Source organism: Cervus canadensis, chromosome 1, assembly GCF_019320065.1.
Source record: "Cervus canadensis isolate Bull #8, Minnesota chromosome 1, ASM1932006v1, whole genome shotgun sequence".
NCBI lineage: Eukaryota > Metazoa > Chordata > Mammalia > Artiodactyla > Cervidae > Cervus > Cervus canadensis.
Window position 1 is genome coordinate 111,337,184 of NC_057386.1, and position 21,649 is coordinate 111,358,832.

Genomic DNA, 21,649 nt, shown 5'->3' on the forward strand with positions numbered 1-21,649 from the left:
TTCATCGCAGCACTGTTTATAATAGCCAGGACATGGAAGCAACCTAGATGCCCATCAGCAGACGAATGGATAAGGAAGCTGTGGTACATATACACCATGGAATATTACTCAGCCATTAAAAAGGATTCATTTGAATCAGTTCTAATGAGATGGATAAAACTGGAGCCCATTATACAGACTGAAGTAAGCCAGAAAGATAAAGACCAATACAGTATACTAATGCATATATATGGAATTTAGAAAGATGGTAACGATAACCCTATATGCAAAACAGAAAAAGACACAGATGTACAGAACAGACTTTTGGACTCTGTGGGAGAAGGCGAGGGTGGGATGTTTCGAGAGAACAGCATCGAAACATGTATATTATCTAGGGTGAAACAGATCACCAGCCCAGGTTGGGTGCATGAGACAAGTGCTCGGGCCTGGTGCACTGGGAAGACCCAGAGGGATTGGGTAGAGAGGGAGGTGGGAGGGGGGATCGGGATGGGGAATACATGTAAATCCATGGCTGATTCATGTCAATGTATGACAAAAACCACTACAATACGTAAAGTAATTAGCCTCCAACTAATAAAAATAAATGAAAAAAAAAAATCTAAGGTATTGGTTTATTTAAAGGATAACTAGTACTCTCTCCCCAATGAGAATTCTAAGAAGCTTTCAGTTACTTTTAACAGGACAAAACAGAGATCCAAAATATCTCAATAAATATCCTTTCATCAGTAAGATTGAATTATAACTTTTAAAAAGCAAGACAGAAGAAAAAAGGGACATCATGAAGAAATTGCAGACTCTAAGTCTCTTAAAAATAATTTTGCTCTTTTATATAGAAAAGAGTTGTCAATTATAGCCAACAATAAATACAAAAATGCAAAACTTTTGTTTGCACCAAAATACTTAATTCCAATGCAAGTTTGATAGCACTGCAATAAAATTTTTAGATAAGTAAATGCTTCTATCTTATCCTGAGATCTCCTCCTGCTGCTAATCTACATCACTGTCTCATTTTAAGAGTCCATAAGCAGTGCTGTCCAACATGTAGTCACTAACCATGTGGCTATTTAAATTTAATTAAAGCGTTCAATTTAGCTCCTTGTTCAAACTAGCCAAATTTCAAGTGCTCAATATGTACTGAACAGCAGTTATCAACCATCAGAAGAACCAGAGAAAGTTCTATTGGACAACACATGTTTCATATATGCTGTCTCGTGTCGCACTCCTCGTCTCTTACAATATCCTGAATGCATATCCTAAGAAAACGGGGACTTCCCTGGTGATTCAGTGGCTAAGACTCTATGCTATCAATGTAGGGCACCAGGGTTCAATGCCTGGTGAGGGAACTAGATCCCACATGCTGCACCTAACACAGCCAAATAAATTTTTAAAAGGCCTGGGGGTGGAGAGGAGAAATTTAAAAAAGAAGAAGAAGAACATGATGATGGATGACTAGTATGGATCACTAAATTATTTCCCATCTCACTCAAATTTAATTATCACTCATTTGGAAATTACTTCTCCTTGGCCTCCATTATGCTTCATCAACCTTAATTTTAACAGCTTTTTAAAAATTTGATGTTCTCCCACTCCCCTAAATGTAATCTCAATCTTTGGCTCTTCTAGGTTTGAAATCTCATGCAGATAAGACCTACCTTTCTTCCTGCCTCAAATTCTTTATCTCCGAGCTCCTGCGAGACATTTTCACTTGTATATTCCCTGGTCTCAACGTTAAATGTGTGAAGGGTTTCATTCAGTCCTTTTCCAAACTCTCCCTCCCAGTTCTACATTTCTGTACCATCACTATTCTCTGAGGCCCAAAACCCACCAACTCTTGAGTCCCTGCCACTAAACTTCCCATTCAACTAGTTCACAAGTTATTTGTGTATTTCCTTCAGGCTGTCAACTAAGAATGCTTAAGTTAGCAAGCTAAATTACCACCCTGCCACCACCTTAATTCAGGTCCTTACTACCTAATTCTGAGTACAGGACAGATTTTTCACTGCTGTCCAATCTTTGCCTGTTCCCAATTATGCACACTGCCACAAGACATCTCTTCCCTGCAAGGGCTCAGTACAGACAGTAAAAGAAATTTCAACTACTTTAATATTTTATTTCAATTTTTAGCACTTTACAAACTTATTTTTGAATATTCTATTCTGTGCTAGCAAAACTAAAACTATTTCCCAAACATAGCTCTATGTGCCTTACCTAAGTAAAGCTTGAACTCCTCCTAGTTTCTACTACACAACTTCAACATGTTAGCTGTTTTATATGGCAAAACTACCCATCTCAGCACCTCTTATATAGCACCCAATTTTGAACGAACCTAAGTGAACAGACCAGGAATAAGAAAGTTACAAATACACATACTGGTTTAGCATCAATATTTACTGCATGCAGTTCTAGTCACCCAAGTTTACCCTGCAGAATTATTTCTATAGAAATTATCCTACAGCTGTTCAAAAGTATAAAGTGCAAGAATATCCATCAGAAACAGCACTTTTTGTAATATGGGGAAAAAGTACCAAAAAAAAAAAAAAAAATCCCTAGATGTCCATCAGTTAAGGACTGGAAGTAAGTGTCTTATCTCTATAAGAACTTTAAAAAAAACTACAGTCCTTAAAAACAGGTAAATATTTTGCGATAGGGTAAGATGTTTATAATACATTATTGAGAAAAAAAACTGTAGATCAGCATGTACAGCTTGATCCTATTAAAAGGAAATTTTAAGATCTATTTAATCAAAAACAATATGGGACTAAAATTGCATTCTATTCATACAACTGAGTACTACATAGCTATTAAGCAAACACACATATATTAACAGAGATAAATTTCAAGCTTTTTCAAACAGCAGAATATACACATTAAGGTACTATGTGCATTTTAAACACCATAATACTACATGTCAAACACACACAGACATTTGTAGGAAGAATAAAACAGTACAGCATGGCGTAAGATGGTAAAACCACCTCTGGATAATGGAAATAAGATTTAAGATGAACGCAGGAAGGACTCCAACTATGAAATATTTTTATTTTTAAAAACAAATATAAATACCCCTTTGAGGCAAATTTTACAAGATATCAACATTAAATCTAAGTCAACATCTTTTAAATTAGGCACATGGTGTCTGTTAAATTATTCTCCATATTCTTCTGAATTTTTCAAACATTTAAATTTTCTTTTAAAAACAGAAAGCCAAGATTGTGGGATTTGAGAACAGAAAAATGGGCTTAATCAACTTCTACAAGGTATTTTTTTTTTTAATAAACCTGTATGTCTTTATTATAAAATTTTTAACTAAAAAATCCTATAAATTTATATTAGTACCTACCTTTATTACCTTGATTGTCCTTGAACTTTAATCTTATTCTTTAAAAGAATAAAGGGCAGTTAATAATGTTCTACCCCAGAAATGTGTGAATGATATATCTATCTACATAAGCACTGAAGCTACTATAATGTTCAATGAACAGCAAAAGCTGATAGGCTTTACCTAATCACTTAAACTCTGGATATATTACATAGCTCTTCCTAAAGTATCAACAGACGAATGAGTAAATAAACTTACAGTGGCTCAACTCCCAGCTATATACATCAACACCAAAACCCCAATTGTCAAAATGAAAGTCATTTATCCAAGTATCTTCCAGTTCAAATTATGTGTGCAAAATCAGTATCACATCTGAGTTGCTATAATCCCATTTGACTTTTTTCCCCCATTTGATATTTTTAAATACACACAGGACTACAGTTCTTGCTCCACATGGCAAGTTAGCAGGAAAATTAGGAATTCCGGCCGAGTCCTGTGTTTAAGTTCACAGTATCTGACTTTTCAAGATAGCATTCATAATTCTCAATCAGCTCATTAGGAAGGGAAATATCAGATGGGGGTCTTGCATTTAACTGTGACCAAAGCCCAGAATGCCTCAGTGTCACAGTGGAATTTACAGTAAGAAAGTTCAAATCAGCTTGCCTGATCCATTTTCCCATACTGCTTCCTACAGCTGCCACTCTCCTTAAGAACTGGAGTCAATGTTTTGTTTTGTTTTTTTTTTGGGGGGGGGGGTCACACCCCATAGCATGCGGAACTTCCTCACCATACCCCCTTCAGTGAAGTGTGGCGTCTCAACCACTGGACCACTAAGGAAGCCCACAAACCATTTTTTTTTTAATGCTGACTAGGACTTAAACCTTCATAAGCCAGCCAATGAAAACTAAAGATGTTAAAATGTACTTTAAAATAGCAGCTTTTCCCTAATTATAAGAGTAATACCAAAAAAAAAAAAATAATAACACATGTTCATTACAGAAAACTGGAAAACTACAGAAGAATATGAGGCAGAAAATGGTCACTATTCCAGCCAGAAATTAATCACTATTAGTATTTCCATTCTTGTCTTTATAGACTCTCTCTTATGTATAAAAGTATATTAGTTCACTTACAAAACATGACTTTAAGTTCAGCAGATCAAAGGGGAAATAAAATACTAGCTTCTTCAGAATACTAATCTTTTTCAGTGTTTTCGGAATAAACCAAAACCATGGGTACAGGGAACTGGAGAGAATAAGATACGTGACAGAAATTATATTTGCTCCTTTTCATTCACGCTATGGCAAACCCTGCACTCCATGTTTGAAGAACCATTATATACCCAAAAACTGAGTGTGTTTCCTTTTTAAATAGCAAACTACTAATAAATAGCAAACTACTAATAAATACACACACACACACACACACACACACACACACACACCCCCACCCCCACCCCAGAGTCTTGCCAGTAGGAGGAACCGACACAAAGGAATTACATCAAGACTTTTTTGTCACCATGCATCTATCCTGAAGAGAAAGTAAGAGGATATCTCAAAGGCTGATGTAAAATTAATGACCTCTCCCCCAGAAACATTTTCTGTGCGCATCAGATGAAGGAATGCTCTAACTACAGAAAGTGATGTGTTGGTTTCACAAACCTATAGTTTATTTACATGTGTAAATATATAGATAAGAGTTTAAAAAGTCCATAAAACTGATAGCTTACTTTATATCAGGCAGTACATTAAGTGCTCAGGAGTGAAGGAGAACAGCCATCAGTAACTACTTCTGCAGGCTTCCTGGGTGGCTCAGTAGTAAAGAATCCATCTGCCAATACAGGAGACGTGGGTTCCATCCCTGGGTGGGGAAGATCCCCTAGAGGAGGAAATGGCAACCCACTCCAGTATTTTTGCCTGGAAAATCCCATGGACAGAAGAGCCTGGCAGGCTGCAGTCCACAGGGTCGCAGAAGAGTCGGACACGACTCAGCGACTAAATACTACCTACTTCTTCAGGGCTTATAGTCTTTAAACACAATGACAAACACTCCTTTGAGGCATGTGGCCTCAAAGGAGTCACAATATCTGTGATTAAATGATGCTCTCAAACCCTTATGAGGATCTAAGATGTCTGTGACAACACCTTATAAATCATGCTACCTAAGGTAAAAAGGAATACCTGGCCTTTTCCCCAAAATACTGTATATAGCAATCACCTTCAATATAAATTATCTTTTAACTGGCAAAAAAAAAATTTCTTTTAACTAGCAAAAAACAATCACAAGTTGCTCTTTTCACAATCTCGAAGACTTCAATATCATCTTTCCCCGATAATGACCCATCCATATAAAATTACTGAAATTAAATTCCCCATGATAGGAAGAGAGGGAGACTCATTTTTGTAGGGTAAAAGCACCATTTCCTGATTTCGTAACTAAGCAGCAGGGAGGAGAGGGGCAAATCAAAAGTAACTTATGAACTTAAGCACAAGGACTCCTGCCCAATGTCACAGGGCAGCCTGGGTGAGAGGGGAGACTGGGTGAGAATGGGTGCACGCACACGAATGACTGGGTCGCTCTGCTGTGCACCTGAAACTACCGCAATACTGTTAGTCAGCTACACTCCAACATAAAATAAAAAGTTTAAATTTTTTTAAAAAAGGAACATATTCAAACTTAAGAAAAAAAGTCACCTTTTAATCCAAGACTCAGAGAAAGTTTTGGCCCAAGAAAACATTTTTTAAGTTATTGACTCAGGCTCTTCCAAATGGAGGTAGAGTGACAGGTTAATTGTGGTATTTTGCAAGCAAAGAAAAGCTAGTACGTAGCAATTATTCATCTTTTTCAGTCTCCAAGACGGAAAGCTCTTAGAAAACAAAAATGTTACAACCAAACTGCTTTCCATAAAGCAAACTTAAAAATATACTCTACACAATATCAGTTCTTCATCTCTAAGTAGGCTACTTATTTAGACTGCTTCCTATCCTATGATTGGCCCTTTTCAAATTCAAGCACCTCAACAAAGACTAAGACAAGCACCTCAACTGGTGCTTTATGAGCAAGGTTTATGTTTGCTCTTATTGAAGACATGACTCTCAACAGCATGGGACACTTTAAAGACTATCATAATCCAAGTAGGCTGGACCATCTGCAAAACTAGTGGAAAAGCTCTGAAATAGTCAACCATAAAAGCCCAACATTACATCTTAAGTGTCTAAGACAGTTATATCCAAAGTAGAATATAGTACAGCCAAGGAGTACCCAAGATGCTCCACTGCAGTAAAGGAGAAAGATACTTGAACTTTACTTCTCATCCTTGTTAATTTTTTTCTCTATATTTTATAAGACACACAATAACCAGTTACTACACATATTATTTGTAAATTAAATAATTAAGGATTGAGGATTAATGCTCAAAAAATTTTTAAGTAGTCTCTATCATTGCCCTTCCATTTTCACCTGCCCCTTCCACAGCTAAGCTGTAGAGGGTAAGGGCTGATGATGAAAAAAGAACAAAGGAAAGGTATTTCCAAACTATTTTAAATTCCCACCAACAAGCTAAAAGGTAGTGAATCACTAGAAAGAATATTTGGAATCGGACAATATTACTGTTGCTCAGACTTTAAAATAGCACACTATTTAGAGGATACCCTGAGTATATTGAAATTTAAAAAACAACCCTTTGCCAGGTAAGCCCACTTTTAGGAATTTATGCTGAGAAAACAGCAGCATAATTGTATTTTAAAAAGCCCAAATGAGAAACTTCCCTGGCAATACAGCGGTTAGGGCTCCTCACTGCCACTGCAGGGGACACGGGTGTGATCCCTGGTCAGGGAACTAAGATTCTTCAAGCCATCTGGTGCAGCCAAAAAAAAAAAAAACAAAAGTCCAAAGGAGTTCATCACAGCTCTGTTTTATGATCTTATGAGGGAAAACTGAAATGTCCATTAAGAGGGAATTGCTGTAAACTATGCTGCACCCATATCACAGAATACTCAATACCCATTAACAGAACATCAACTTGACATGGGAAGTTGCTCTTCTTTAAGTATTTCAGTAAATAAACTCCTTACTATTGCCCTGTAGACTTCTAAAACTTTTTATAAACACACTACTTTGCCCTATGTGGTTTGTGGAATCAGTCTAAATACAATTACAAATTTGTTTTATAGAAACACGATAGGCGTGAACAAAAAAATAAGAATGACCCTGTTTCAAGGTCTTTATAACAATTCTTTCAAATGCTAGGATTTATCAATATACTTATAACTCCTTACATTTGCCAGATTATCAATCTATGAATATTTCAGAGAAATTTATGTATCTTCTGCAACTAAATTACAGAAGCATTAGCTAAAGAAAATAAATTTAGAACACAAATGAAATCAGGAAATCTTCCTACTCTCTCTCATAATAAAATCATTCTAAACATTATATGAAGAAACAAATAGGCACGTAATAGATCTAGGTCTGGACATATAACCAACATGATGCTGGATGTAGTAATCTGCACCATGAGACAACATCTTTGTAGTTACCAGGTAGTCCATTTAAGGAAAAAGAGGCTTAAGAATATTAGCATAAGTTTATGTCTTAACCCCCATTAAGTCAACAATTTATAACAAAGCTATGAGGTATTTTGAGGTATTTATGATTCCCAGGTGGCTTAGTGGTAAAGAATCTGCCTGCCAAGCAGGAGACGTGGATTTGATCCCCGGGCCAGGAAGATCCCCTGGAGGAGGAAACAGCAACCCACTCCAGTATTCTTGCCTGGAAAAATCACATAGACAAAGGAGCCTGGTGGGCTACAGTCCAGGCGGTCGCAGTCAGATGTAACAGCATGTGCATACGTGCACAAACACACACACGCACACAGTATTTCACCCTTAACAAAACAGCTTTAATTTAACCAAACTTCACAATTTTCTTGTGATTTTTCATTTGTTTTATGCCTCACTATTTTAGAGTCATCCTAACTGCAAAGCTCAGGTACCATGTCCCTAAGCAACTGCTTCCAAATTTTACAACTCAAGAGAAAATACATTGGGGAATTTCTTGGTGATCCAGTGATTAGGATTCTGCGCTTTCATTGCAGGGGTCCGGTTCAATCCCTGGTCTGGAAACTAAGATCCCAAAAGTTGCACAGAGCGGGGTGGGCGAGTGGGGGGGACTGTAATTATAAAATTACATTTTATGTGGCAACAGTACACATATAGTAACATAACAAAAGTTTCCCAAATCAATAATTATTTTTACCATTTTCTATGTGCTGTTTTTTAGAAATCACCACATTGATTTCATTATGTTGCCACCTGCCATTTATAAAACACAGCCCTAAATCATTACACAGAATGTGCCAAACTCCCTGACCCTATCACTTTCCACCACCACTTCAACATAACAAAATGGGTGAAATCCAGCAAATCTACTCTAAGGGCAAGTGAAATGAAGTGAAGGTCGCTCAGTCACGTCCGACTCTTTTCGACCCCACAGACTATACAGTCTGTGGAATTCTCCAGGCCGGAATACTGGAGTGGGTAGCCTTTCCCTTCTCCAGGGGATCTTCCCAACCCAGAGATCGAAACCAGGTCTCCCGCATTGCAGGCAGATTTTTAACCAGCTGAGCCACAAGGGAAGTCCAGGAATACTGGAGTGTGTAGCCTGCAAACCTTGGCACAAATTTAAGACATCTCAGATTCCTCTGAGGTTTCTTGAAACACTGACTATTCCTACCGGCAGACTGGATTCAAGGGCTGCTAAAAGGTTTCTCCAAGCAATAGTACAGAACAGAAACCTTTTCTGTTGCTTTATCAGTGATATTACAAAATTCTGCACTTGACAGCAGATACCAGACTTACCACTGTTCCACAAGTCAACTCTTCCAGGAAAACAGGATTCTAATACAATAGGGCTCCATCATCGTCCACTGACATTTTTAGACTGCTTTTCATACACACCATTCCATGCTGTGTATAATTTTATGTCTCTGAAATACAGAGAGAAGGTGCTCTTCTTCCTTTTACTAACGAGGGACCTGAAGCTCAGAAGGCTCCTGTGGTTTGCCAGAAACAACACAGCTAATGAGAAGCACAACACGGACTTGAACTCAGGACTTACTAGTCAACCCCTGTCATGCTACAACGGTTTTCACTTTAAATGTCTGATATGAACTTGAAAGGTCTATTAAGGTTCTAGATGCAAAAGTGAAGATAAAAGCACAAAATTAAAATGAAAAATAACAATGTCAGCAATTCTGGTAGCTTCTAAAATTGGGAATCCTAGTTCAATCGGGTATGGATTTGATCTCATTTTGTCTTAAGTTTCACTAATTATAAAACTATATATAAATTCAGCATAGACAATTACAGAATTGGGTGGTCTGTAAGAAACAACTGACCACAGAAATTACACAAACTTGCACCAAACCATTCTTAATCTTGTGGCTTCACACTCAATTATCAAGTTCCCTATGAGAAATCCGTTTTTATTTCAACACTAAGTGAATTACAACAGCATAAGCATGTTGTTTCTGCATAATACTTGCAACACGCATGCAATTTCCAGAGCACTTTTGGACAATGTTTATAATCCGTAAGTCAAAAGCAGAATCCAAAACAGAGGGTTCATCTACCTATATGAGATTAATACTAAATAACAATTACAAATTAATAAAGATGTGCAAAATCAGGCTGGAGAAACTACTTTAGGTCAATAATTACAAACCTTTTAATTTTACGGATAAGAAAATGGAGGTCTAGAGAAGTGACATTCCCAGCAGCAGTCAATTAACAACACAATCTAAAAAATAAAAAACCAAGGCACATTTAAGACCCCAAAACTAGGGACAGGATAGTGTCCGATGACAGTCTAGAAAACAGAATCTCTTAGGCAAACCACAAGGACTAAAAATCTGACTCTAACTCAATGCAAATTATCAAATAGCTTTTAATAACAAACGCTGTTATCAACCACCAAAACTGTTCTTTCTCCCACCTCAATACTATCCATTTACTCAACAAATACCTGAGGGCATAGTATATGCTGAGAACTACGCTAACCACTCCAGATACCAGAACGACTCACACAAGGCCTCGGGCTCCCGCAGCGGACAGGCAGGTGTGCTCCTCTAACCCGGCTACACCGGGACTTCACCGGATGCTGACCAAGCTCCTTCACTGCTCTCTACAGCTGTGCTCTCTCCCAACTCTTCCAAACTTCTAACAAACCTTACCACACCCCCTCTGAAATATGAATACTTCCTTTGGTAACTCAGCACTCCACTTTACCACAGAGTTAACCAGACTTTAGAACTTTAGAACTGACTTTGTGCTCCTCATGGCCTTAGGCATATTTCAAGAACTTTTCACAATCCACAGTAAACCTTCCTGGTTCACAACCCTAGTCTCAAATGACTGCTAATTCACCTGCCCTACCCCCACTTTACTATAAACCTGAATCAGACAGTCTAGGGGCAACAGTGATGTTGGAAAGCAGCTTCAGTGGAGCTCTTTGTGGCCCACAAGCAGACTTTCTGCCTCTCCCTCTCTGCTTCTGTCCTCTGGATTGCTCATTATATCTCCGGATACACCTCTAATTTTATGAAGCGTGTTCCTTAAGATGTGCACAAATAATTTTTGGCAATAGATCTGTTTCCTGTACATAAATCCACTGTATTTTAAGAGATGCTCAGGCTCCCCTCTTTTCCATACCTCTCAAATTGTATAAACAATTTGAAACACTCTCAGGAGTTGTAATTACTGGAAATCCTTTGGAATACCAGAGGTGACTTAAAGCAGACATTCACAAACCTGGCTGACTCGAATCACTCAGGGAGCTTTGTAAGGCCCCACCCTCAGAGATTTTAATTCACCAGGTCCCACGTGAGGCCCGGAAAAAGCATTTCAGGCAGTCCATACTATTTCGGACAACTGGTATTTAATTAGTTAACCATCGAACTAAAAAATCTAGTTTACAAACTGGGAAAACTTGGGTTCTCCTATGGCTTGCTATTAACTAACTACAAGTGGGGCCGTAGAAGCACACCGGTCACGTGAACAGCTCTGAGCCACCTGAAAATAAGGGAGGTAATTAGAGCTGAAAGAAGCCTTCATACGGAGCCAATCTACAATTCTAGAACCCTCCAAATTTAGCTAAATATCACAAACTGTACTGGGTTTACTCCACACAGTGTCCCTCTCTAAGCTCTTCTTCCCACCCAAGTCACAAGCCTTAGAAGGGAAGACTGCTTGACACCAACACAGGTTGGTATACCTCACTTAAACACGCATCTTGTCTCTTGCCCTACTGAAACAGCCTTGGATGTGAAAGGGGGAGGTCCCCAACACCTCTACACATATAAATCCCAACTATTTTATACTAAAAACTAAAAACAAAAATCATCCCGCATAATTCAACGCAGGCCTTGATGGCACCGTCGCCCACATTGAGAAACGAAGGTGAAGCTCAACTGGAAGAGCAAGCCCACTTTTTTTCCCTCGCTGTGGGAAAAAAAAAAGCAGACACTGTCATACAACAAAGTCTGTCAAGATACGGGTGAGAATTTAGGCTTCAGTCTGGAGACAACACCTGGATATCATTACCCCCCACAGTAGCTCCTGTGCAAAACTCACAGGTAAGGTTATCATACCCCAGAGGAGTTTTAAATATTAAAATGGCCATAAAATTTACCCTTACTATTTTGAGGCAAGTTTTCCAGCCCAAAGTACAACCAACAATACTATCTTAGGGGTCCTAAGCGGCAGGATTTTTCACCTGAGAAATCACTCTAACCTTTCGTGAGGCAGTCTGACCAGTGCCGAGTTCTCTCGAGCACCTCCGAACCATCCTTCCCACCCCGGACTACCAGGTCAGGAGGATGCCCTGCTCCCCAGTCAGGCGGCCACTCCTCCTTCCCTCAAGTCCCGGGCCCGCGCCGCTCGCCCCGGGGGCTCCGTGGCCCCCGACCTCCGGCCTCCCGCCAGAGGACGCCCACAGACCCAGTCGGGGTGAGGGGCGCACGCTCACCTCCTGGAAGTCCGCGGGCATCTCCCCGGACGCTACCGGGTAGCGCCTCACACCCCGCGTCCCCATGGGGCCCTTCCCCAACGGGTCCGGAAAGGCCGTCCCGGCCGGACCCCGCCTCCCCCGCGCCGAGGGTCCAGGCCGAGCCCCGCCGCGGCGCTCCCGCTCCCCGTGCCTCCCTCTGGCGGCCGTGGCCGCCGTCCGGGCCACCCTCCTCCGGCCACGCACGCCGTCCCCAGCCCCCCGCGGGTCGCCGCCTCCTCAGAGGGTGACAGCCGCGGCGCCGGGGCCGAGGACGGCCCCTCCTCCAGCTCCTCCTCACCCCCGGAGCAGACGGGGGGGGGGGGGTGGGCTTCCTTACCGGGCTGCAGAACATGGCGAGGCCCGTCACGGCACGGCCTCCGCCACCCCTCGAGGCGCCCAGCCAGGGCAGGCGGGGGGCAGCGCCTGGGCCGCTGGAGTGTCTCGACCGGCTGCGCCTCCGCCACCGCCTTCTCACAACCACAACAACATGGCGGCACCAGCCACACAGAGCGCGCTCCCGACGCCGAGCCGGGCCGCGAGCGGGGGCGCGCGCGCACGCTCCGGCCCGCTGCCGGCTGTCGGAGCAAGAGGCGTGGTCTGGGGCGGTAGACACACCCCGGTGGTGGGCGGGGCTGCAGATCAGCTGAACGCCCGCGGCGGGCGAGGGGTTAGCTGGGACGCTCCAGCTGAAAAAAGAGAGAAACAGGATCTGGGAATGGGCGAGGAAGTCAACCTTTGGGCGAGGCATCTTTTCCTAGCTCTACAGCCAGGGGCAAGACAATGCTCGAACAATGGTAGTATCTTTCACCTTTAATTGTGCTAAGAATAAAACTAATTAAAAAAAAAAAAACTAATTTAATGTAATGCAAGTAAATATAGCGTGCTCAAGGTTCTACTCAGAATACAATTTCACACTGCTTCCACCAAAGCTCAGGTGAAAGAAGTCTTTTCAAACAAACAAGCAAAAAAAAAAAAAAAAGGAAAAATTTGTAACCCATACACAATAATAGCTTGTAGAACAAATCTACAAACCAGGACCGAATTCCCTCAGGCCCTAATAGATTCACCTGTAAGATTAGCATTTTAACGTTCTGTCTTTGACTTTTCTGGAAAATTTCTGAATCATAGACTTAGGAGAAATTTGTGCACTTTGAATCACTATTTGCGTGTCCTCATTCTCATGGATTGAACCTTAAGATGTGCTTATGTTACATGAATCCTTAACATGTAGATCTGATGCGATCTTAACAAAGCTGTGACAATGAAAGCAAATGAAATCTATCCTTGCATTAGTTGTATTGTTTTTTTTCCATAGCACTCTGCAATTATTTATCCGTTTTTTTTATGTTTGTTGTCTTTCTATCCTATTCTTAAGTAAAAGCTATTTAAAGATAAGGATCTTCTTTGTTTTGTTCATCACTTTATCCCCAGCACCTAGAACTGCTCATGACAAATAGCCGGAAATTTTCTTGATTAATAGCTAATTTCAATACAACACATCCAATTTAATCTTCACGGCTTAAATGGGTAGATACTGTTATTATCACCATTTTACAGCTGAAGAAATTGCAGTCTAGGATAAGATACACTAAAAATTTTTTAAAAAGCTAACCCAATCCTACTGCTAACAAAAACTCTCCTCTCCCCACCAAGCTGTACTGCCAACTTTGTGGCATCATTGCCTGAAATAAAATCCCAAGTAAGAAATTACATTAGAGTTCAAAGTTAGGAAAGGCTTTGCTTTACTATCAGCTAAAAAAGAAAAAAATTTGCACAACCGAAAAACTGAGAATTATGTTTCATTTGGCCAACATACGAAGGACTTAAGCCCGAGAGTCAACCTCTCTGATAGTTCTGAGGGACTGTTCCAAAGAGGTAAGGGAGGAGCCGAATATGTAGAAATTTTTACACCAAAAATCAGGTAGTTAGAACATCGTAAGATCATTGTTAATTTAAGAAAAAAGCAGACATCTCAAGTTAATGAATTTAGCACTTTTTTATGTATGGGAAGATGCAAGCCATACGGGCTCATTGAAATCATTCCTTCAAAACGCACCATAACTTTTGGCGCTAGTATTGTAGATTTTGCACCCTGAATCCCATCAAGGTGCAGCTTAGGGGAGGCAGCTGCCAATTGTTAATGGCTTGACGGTCACAATATCCTTTGTTACTGATAAAGCAGGCTATTCTCTGCCTACAAGATTCACAGATACAGGTGCCCTTCATTTCTGATAATTAGTATTAGGCAGATGATCCTGTATCTTTTTACCTTGGCTTTCAGAAAGCCCAATGCTAATTGTGAAGTTCAATGGTGGCCTACTGTTGGCCCCTCAAATCCATGTATTAATAGTGACTTTTCCCCCTGCCTCAACTCTGCAGCTTTACTTATAGTTCTGCTACCTAGTTTTCCCTTTCCTGTTATGACTGTATAGCCTTTAAGGAATGAGAGAGGAAATAGTAAGTACAAAGAACTGATGAACAAACAAAAAATTGCTTTTCCCACCTGTTTCTCCTGTTGTCCAAGAAAATAAGCTTCCCGTCAAGTTCATTCCCGGGGAGCATACGTTTTGCTACCTAGGCCTCTGCTCGGGCCAAGACTGAAGCTTCGGCTTCTATAGCTGGCGGTCTTTTATTGGATGGAAGCTAGCACCTGACTCCAGGATGGCCCACCCACAGGCTGGCTAGCTCCACATGAGGTAGCCCGTGGCAGATATTCAGCCAATAGAGTGTTAGCATTCACTCAGCCAATCTCACAGTCACCAAGAGTCCGAAAGTAGGGGGCCGACTTTTGGCATAGCACATGGACCCCTTTTTAGACAGAGTATCCCGGCGTGCCGCCTGGCATGCTGCAGTCCATGGGGTCGCAAAGAGTGGAACACGACTGGGCAATTGAATAACAATAGTCGCAGTATTTGCCTTTTAACTTGGGCTAAATCCTCAACTAGTCCATAGACGTAGGAGAAATTTGTGCACTTTGAATCACTGTTTGCGTGTCCTCATTCTCATGGATTGAACCTTATGATGTGCTTATGTTACATGAATCCTTAACATGTAGATCTGATGCGATCTTAACAAAGCTGTGACCAGGTATTGTTCACTCCCTTGTTACACATGAGGAGGAGTAAATCAGGATTTGAACTCCGACGATTTGATTCTAGAATATGCTTTTAAACTCCATTCTGCACCTCATTCCCACTACCACCCACCCTCTTACTGTTAAGGCAGCAGACCTTAGTAAATTGTCTCCAAATAAAAAAGAGTAAACTGCTGAGTGACCTTGAAAAAACACTTCAAGGAGTAGAGCCTAAGAAGAAACAATGGAAAGGAAGCTGCTCTGGGTCTAAGGACTTACATTTGAATCTTAACACTTGAATCTTGGTGCTTCTGTGTACCTGTTTCTAATTTCCTTTTTCTTTGCCTCGGTTTTCTCATCAGCTCCATGGGGTCCCAGTCATCTCTTTGCTCACCTCACCTTGGTGTGTAAGGATTCTTTAAAGTAATAACTTGGAAAACTTTGTAACTTATGAAAAGCCAAACAAATGGGTGGGATTTATTGTGGGCTTCAGCTGACAATACCTTGTGAGGTAATTCAAGAAAAGAGAAAGTGGATCCAGGCTCAGTCACAGCTTTTCACTGCCCTATTTCTCATGAGAGGGGGCCCCTGGTGCCCCACCTCCCCTTCCTCCCTGCCTCCTGCTGCCCTTTCAGCCTCTTTTCCTTGCTGCTGTCTTTAAAGCTGAAAATGTTCTGCCAGCTGCTCAGTGACTCTTTGAAGTAGTCTAAGAACAGATGGGAACATTGATTTATGGAGGCTTCCCGGGGTCACACAGGGTCCCTGGAAAGCAGAAATCCCTCAACCCCCTAAAATGCAGTGTTCCCAATGCTAGGTCCTGCTGCTTAATGATGAAAGTCACTTCCCCTTCAGTGAGCACTTTGAGAAGATTATCCCCAAACTCTCATAACGATTCAGCATCTCATTGGCCTCCATATCCAGCTAGCAGACAGAGGTAACTGCAGCTTTCAGATTTTGAGGAACTACTTGCTCAGGATCAGACAGAAACTAGAATTGAACCCAAATTTCTGTAATTCAACATCTTCAAGGATTTTCCAGGCACCATACTACACCCCTACTGCTGGAGTTAGGTCAGCTCAACTCCAATTCAGCATAGACCAGTGGTCCTCCAAGTGTGGTCCATGAGTTCTCAGGAGACCTGAAACTTGTTCAGGGACCCAGATGGGTTAAAACTGTTTTCATAATAAAGCTAAGAACTCATTTACCTTTTTTACCATGTTGACATATGCACTGATAGTGCAAAAGCAGAGGTGGTAAAATTGCTGGCACAATTTAAGATAGTGACACCATTTATACTGGTTGCCATCATATTTTTCATGAATGTACTGGTGGTGAACTGGTAAACACTGATAGTAAACAAAATACCGATTTCACTTAAGAATGTCCTTGACAAAGCAGTTTAAAAAAGCACAAAAACAGAGGAGGAGCCAAGATGGCGGAGGAATAGGACGGGGAGACCACTTTCTCCCCTACAAATTTATTGAAAGAACAATTCAATGCAGAGCAAACTTCACAAAACAGCTTCTGATCGCTAGCTGAGGACATCAGGCGCCCAGAAAAGCAGCCCACTGTCTTCAAAATGAGGTAGGACAAAATATAAAAGATAAAAAGAGAGACAAAAGAGCTAGGGATGGAGATCCGTCCCGGGAAGGGAGTCTTAATAGAGGACGTTTCCAAACACCAGGAAACCCTCGCACTGGCGGGTCTGGGGGAAGTTTTCGAATCTCGGAGGGCAACCTAACTGGGAGGAAAATAAATAAAACCCACAGATTACATGCCTAAAAGCAACTCCCAGCAGAAAAGTACCCCAGACGCCCGCATCCGCCACCAGCAAGTGGGGGCGGAACGGAGAGGAGCGGGCGGCATTCCTTAGGGTAAGGACCAGGCCTGAGTGCTCTGAGGGCAATCGGAGGGAGCTTTTGTGAGAAACCAACTTAAAACTGTGGGACAGCAAAAGAGAGAGAGAGAAAATTAACCGGCCCGAACATGCTGCCGGCCGGTCGCAGAACAAAGGGTCTGAGCAAGTCCAGAGGAGCTAGCCGGCTGCGGACCAGCCCAGCCCCGCCGGAGGCAGGAGGCAAACTCGGCCCCAAAGGCGGCATCCCCTACCAAACTGCAAACAGGCCTCCAGTTTCTAACCAAAGACTTCATGAGATTCTGGATGGTCGGCATCCGCCGGGAGGGTCGCGGCTAAACACAGGGCACACGCACCCGACTGGCGCCGGCGGAAACTGAGGCTGGGGCTGCGGAGGGGAGAAGTCGCGCTGCACCCGGGGAGAGTGTGCCCGTCAAGCTCCTGGCTGCCTGAGCTGCTCAGGGCGGGGAAGGCACAAAACGCAGGCGCAACTGAGTCCACGCTTTTGTGAAGTACCCGAAAACTGGAACCGCACACAACCCAGGGCCCGCTCCATATAGAGCAGCATAGACGGGGAAAACAGCGCCCCCGCCTCCCCACAGCGCGATGGAACTAGTGAACCTGAACAAGAGACCACCTCTGCCTGCCTGTGTCAGGGCGGAAATTAGGCACTGAAGAGACCAGCAAACAGAAGCCAAATAAACAAAGGGAACCGCTTCAGAAGGGACCGGTGCAACAGATTAAAATCCCTGTAGAAAACACTGACTACACCGGAAGGGGCCTATAGATATCGAGCCGTGTAAGCTGGAACGAGGAGCTATCTGAAACTGAACCGAACCCACACTGACCGCAACAGCTCCAGAGAAATTCCTAGATATATTTTTACCTTTTTTTTTTACTAATTTTTTTTTTACTTTTCTTTTCTATTTTTTCTCTTTTATTTTCTTTTAAAATTCCCTATTACTCCCCCATTACTCCTTAACTTTCACTTTCATATATTTTTACAATTTTCTTAATTAGGAAAAAAATTTTTTTATCTTGTTTTTTTTTCTTTTTTATTCTTTTTCTCTTGTTTTCTTTTAAAGTCCTCTATTACTCCTCTACTACTCCTTAATTTTCATTTTCATTTCACTATAACCTTGCAAAAAAAAAAGAGAGAGAAGCCCTATTTTTAAACTGAACTTCATATATATTTCTAAAATTTTTTGTTTTTGTTTTTAATATTGTATTTTTAAGAGTCTAACCTCTACTCTAGATTTTTAATCTTTGTTTTTCAGTATGTGATATAAACTTTGGACATTTAAGAATCCAATATTCAGTTCCCATTTTTACTCAGGAGTGTGTTGATTACTCTCTCCCACTTTTGACTCTCCGTTTTCTACCTCAGAACACCTCTATTTCCTCCCTTCCCCTTCTCTTCCCAATCCAATTCTGTGAATCTCTGTGGGTGTCTGGGCTACGGAGAACACTTTGGGAACAGAGAACTGCGTAGATCTGTCTGTCTCCTCTTGAGTCCCTCTTTTTCTCCTGCTCATCTCTATCTCCCTCCTCCCTCTCCTCTTTTTCATGTAACTCTGTGAACCTCTCTGGGTGTCCCTCATGGCGGAGAATCTTTTCACCATTAACCTAGAAGTTTTATTATCAGTGCTGTATAGTTGGAGAAGTCTTGAGACTACTGGAAGAATAAAACTGAAATCCAGAGGCAAGGGACTTAAGCCCAAAACCTGAGAACACCAAAAAACTCCTGACTACAGGGAACATTAAGTAATAAGAGACCATCCAAAAGCCTCCATACCTACACTGAAACCAACCACCACCCAAGAGCCAGTAAGTTTCAGAGCTAGACATACCACGCAAATTCTCCAGCAACACAGGAACATAGCCCTGAGCGTCAACTTACAGGCTGCCCAAAGTCACACATAACACATAGATCCATCTCAAAACTCATTACTGGGCACTCCATTGCACTCCGGAGAGAAGAAATCCAGTTCCATGCACCAGAACACCGACGCAAGCTTCCCTAACCAGGAAACCTTGACAAGCCAATCGTCTAACCCCATCCACTGGGTGAAACCGCCATAATAAAAAGGAACCACAGACCTCCAGAATACAGAAAGCCCACTCCAGACACAGCAATCTAAACAAGATGAAAAGGCAGAGAAATACCCAACAGGTAAAGGAACATGAAAAATGCCCACCAAGTCAAACAAAAGAGGAGGAGATAGGGAATCTACCTGAAAAAGAATTTAGAATAATGATAATAAAAATGATCCAAAATCTTGAAAACAAAATGGAGTTACAGATAAATAGCCTGGAGACAAAGATAGAGAAGATGCAAGAAATGTTTAATAAAGACCTAGAAGAAATAAAAAAGAGTCAATTAAAAATGAATAATGCAATAAGTGAGATCAAAAACACTCTGGATGGAACCAAGAGTAGAATAATGGAGACAGAAGATAGGATAAGTGAGGTAGAAGATAAAATGGTGGAAATAAATGAAGCAGAGAGGAAAAAAGAAAAAAGAATCAAAAGAGATGAGGACAACCTCAGGGACCTCTGGGGCAATGTGAAACACCCCAACATTCGAATCATAGGAGTCCCAGAAGAAGAAGACAAAAAGAAAGGCCATGAGAAAATACTCAAGGAGATAATAGCTGAAAACTTCCCTAAAATGGGGAAGGAAATAGCCACCCAAGTCCAAGAAACCCAGAGAGTCCCAAACAGGATAAACCCAAGGCGAAACACCCCAAGACACATATTAATCAAATTAACAAAGATCAAACACAAAGAACAAATATTAAAAGCAGCAAGGGAGAAACAACAAATAACACACAAAGGGATTCCCATAAGGATAACAGCTGATCTATCAATAGAAACCCTCCAGGCCAGAAGGGAATGGCAGGACATACTTAAAGTAATGAAAGAGAATAAACTTCAACCTAGATTACTGTACCCAGCAAGGGTCTCATTCAGATATGAAGGAGAATTCAAAAGCTTTACAGACAAGCAAAAGCTGAGAGAATTCAGCACCACCAAACCAGCTCTTCAACAAATGCTGAAGGATCTTCTCTAGACAGGAAACACAGAAAGGTTGTATAAACTTGAACCCCAAACAACAAAGTAAATGGCAACGGGACCATACCTATCAATAATTACCTTAAATGTATATGGGTTGAACGCCCCAACCAAAAGACAAAGACTGGCTGAATGGATACAAAAACAAGACCTCTATATATGCTGTCTACAAGAGACCCATCTCAAAACAAGAGACACATACAGACTAAAAGTGGAGGGCTGGAAAAAAATATTACACGCAAACGGAGACCAAAAGAAAGCAGGAGTCGCAATACTCATATCAGATAAAATAGACTTTCAAATAAAGGCTGTGAAAAGAGACAAACCAGGACACTACATAATGATCAAAGGATCAATCCAAGAAGATATAACAATTATAAATATATATGCACCCAACATAGGAGCACCACAATATGTAAGGCAAATGCTAACGAGTATGAAAGAGGAAATTAATAGTAACACAATAATAGTGGGAGACTTTAATACCCCACTCACAACTATGGATAGATCAACTAAACAGAAAATTAACAAGGAAACACAAACTTTAAATGACACAATGGACCAGCTAGACCTAATTAATATCTATAGGACATTTCACCCCAAAACAATCAACTTCACCTTTTTCTCAAGTGCACACGGAACCTTCTCCAGAATAGATCACATCCTGGGCCATAAATCTAGTCTTGGAAAATTCAAAAAAATTGAAATCATTCCAGTCACCTTTTCTGACCACAGTGCAGTAAGATTAGATCTCAATTACAGGAAAAAAATTGTTAAAAATTCAAACATATGGAGGCTAAATAACACGCTTCTGAATAACCAACAAATCATAGAAGAAATCAAAAAAGAAATCAAAATATGTATAGAAATGAATGAAAATGAAAACACAACAACCCAAAACCTATGGGACACTGTAAAAGCAGTGCTAAGGGGAAGGTTCATAGCATTACAGGCTTACATCAAGAAACAAGAAAAAAGTCAAATAAATAACCTAACTCTACACCTAAAGCAACTAGAGAAGGAAGAAATGAAGAACCCCAGGGTTAGTAGAAGGAAGGAAATCTTAAAAATTAGGGCAGAAATAAATGCAAAAGAAACTAAAGAGACCATAGCAAAAATCAACAAAGCTAAAAGCTGGTTTTTTGAAAAAATAAACAAAATTGACAAACCATTAGCAAGACTCATTAAGAAACAAGAGAGAAGAACCAAATTAACAAAATTAGAAATGAAAATGGAGAGATCACAACAGACAACACTGAAATACAAAGGATCATAAGAGACT

The 21,649-nt window shown here is 41.0% G+C and overlaps 1 protein-coding gene across 10 annotated transcripts in view; it reads right to left on the reverse strand.

Annotated features, from left to right (window-relative positions):
- MTMR3 (myotubularin related protein 3) overlaps positions 1–12,958 on the reverse strand; it is a 125,586-nt gene extending 112,628 nt beyond the window's left edge. For 4 of the 10 annotated variants that reach the window (XM_043436873.1, XM_043436858.1, XM_043436839.1 and 1 more), the window contains exon 1: positions 12,702–12,958. In XM_043436873.1, the coding sequence (XP_043292808.1) occupies positions 12,702–12,716 (15 nt within the window). In that variant the 5' untranslated portion in view covers positions 12,717–12,958. Of the gene's footprint in view, positions 1–12,343; positions 12,580–12,701 lie in introns of those variants that run through there. The other 6 variants (XM_043436887.1, XM_043436881.1, XM_043436849.1 and 3 more) reach the window with 3 other exon arrangements.
- Between the last annotated feature and the right edge of the window lie 8,691 nt (positions 12,959–21,649).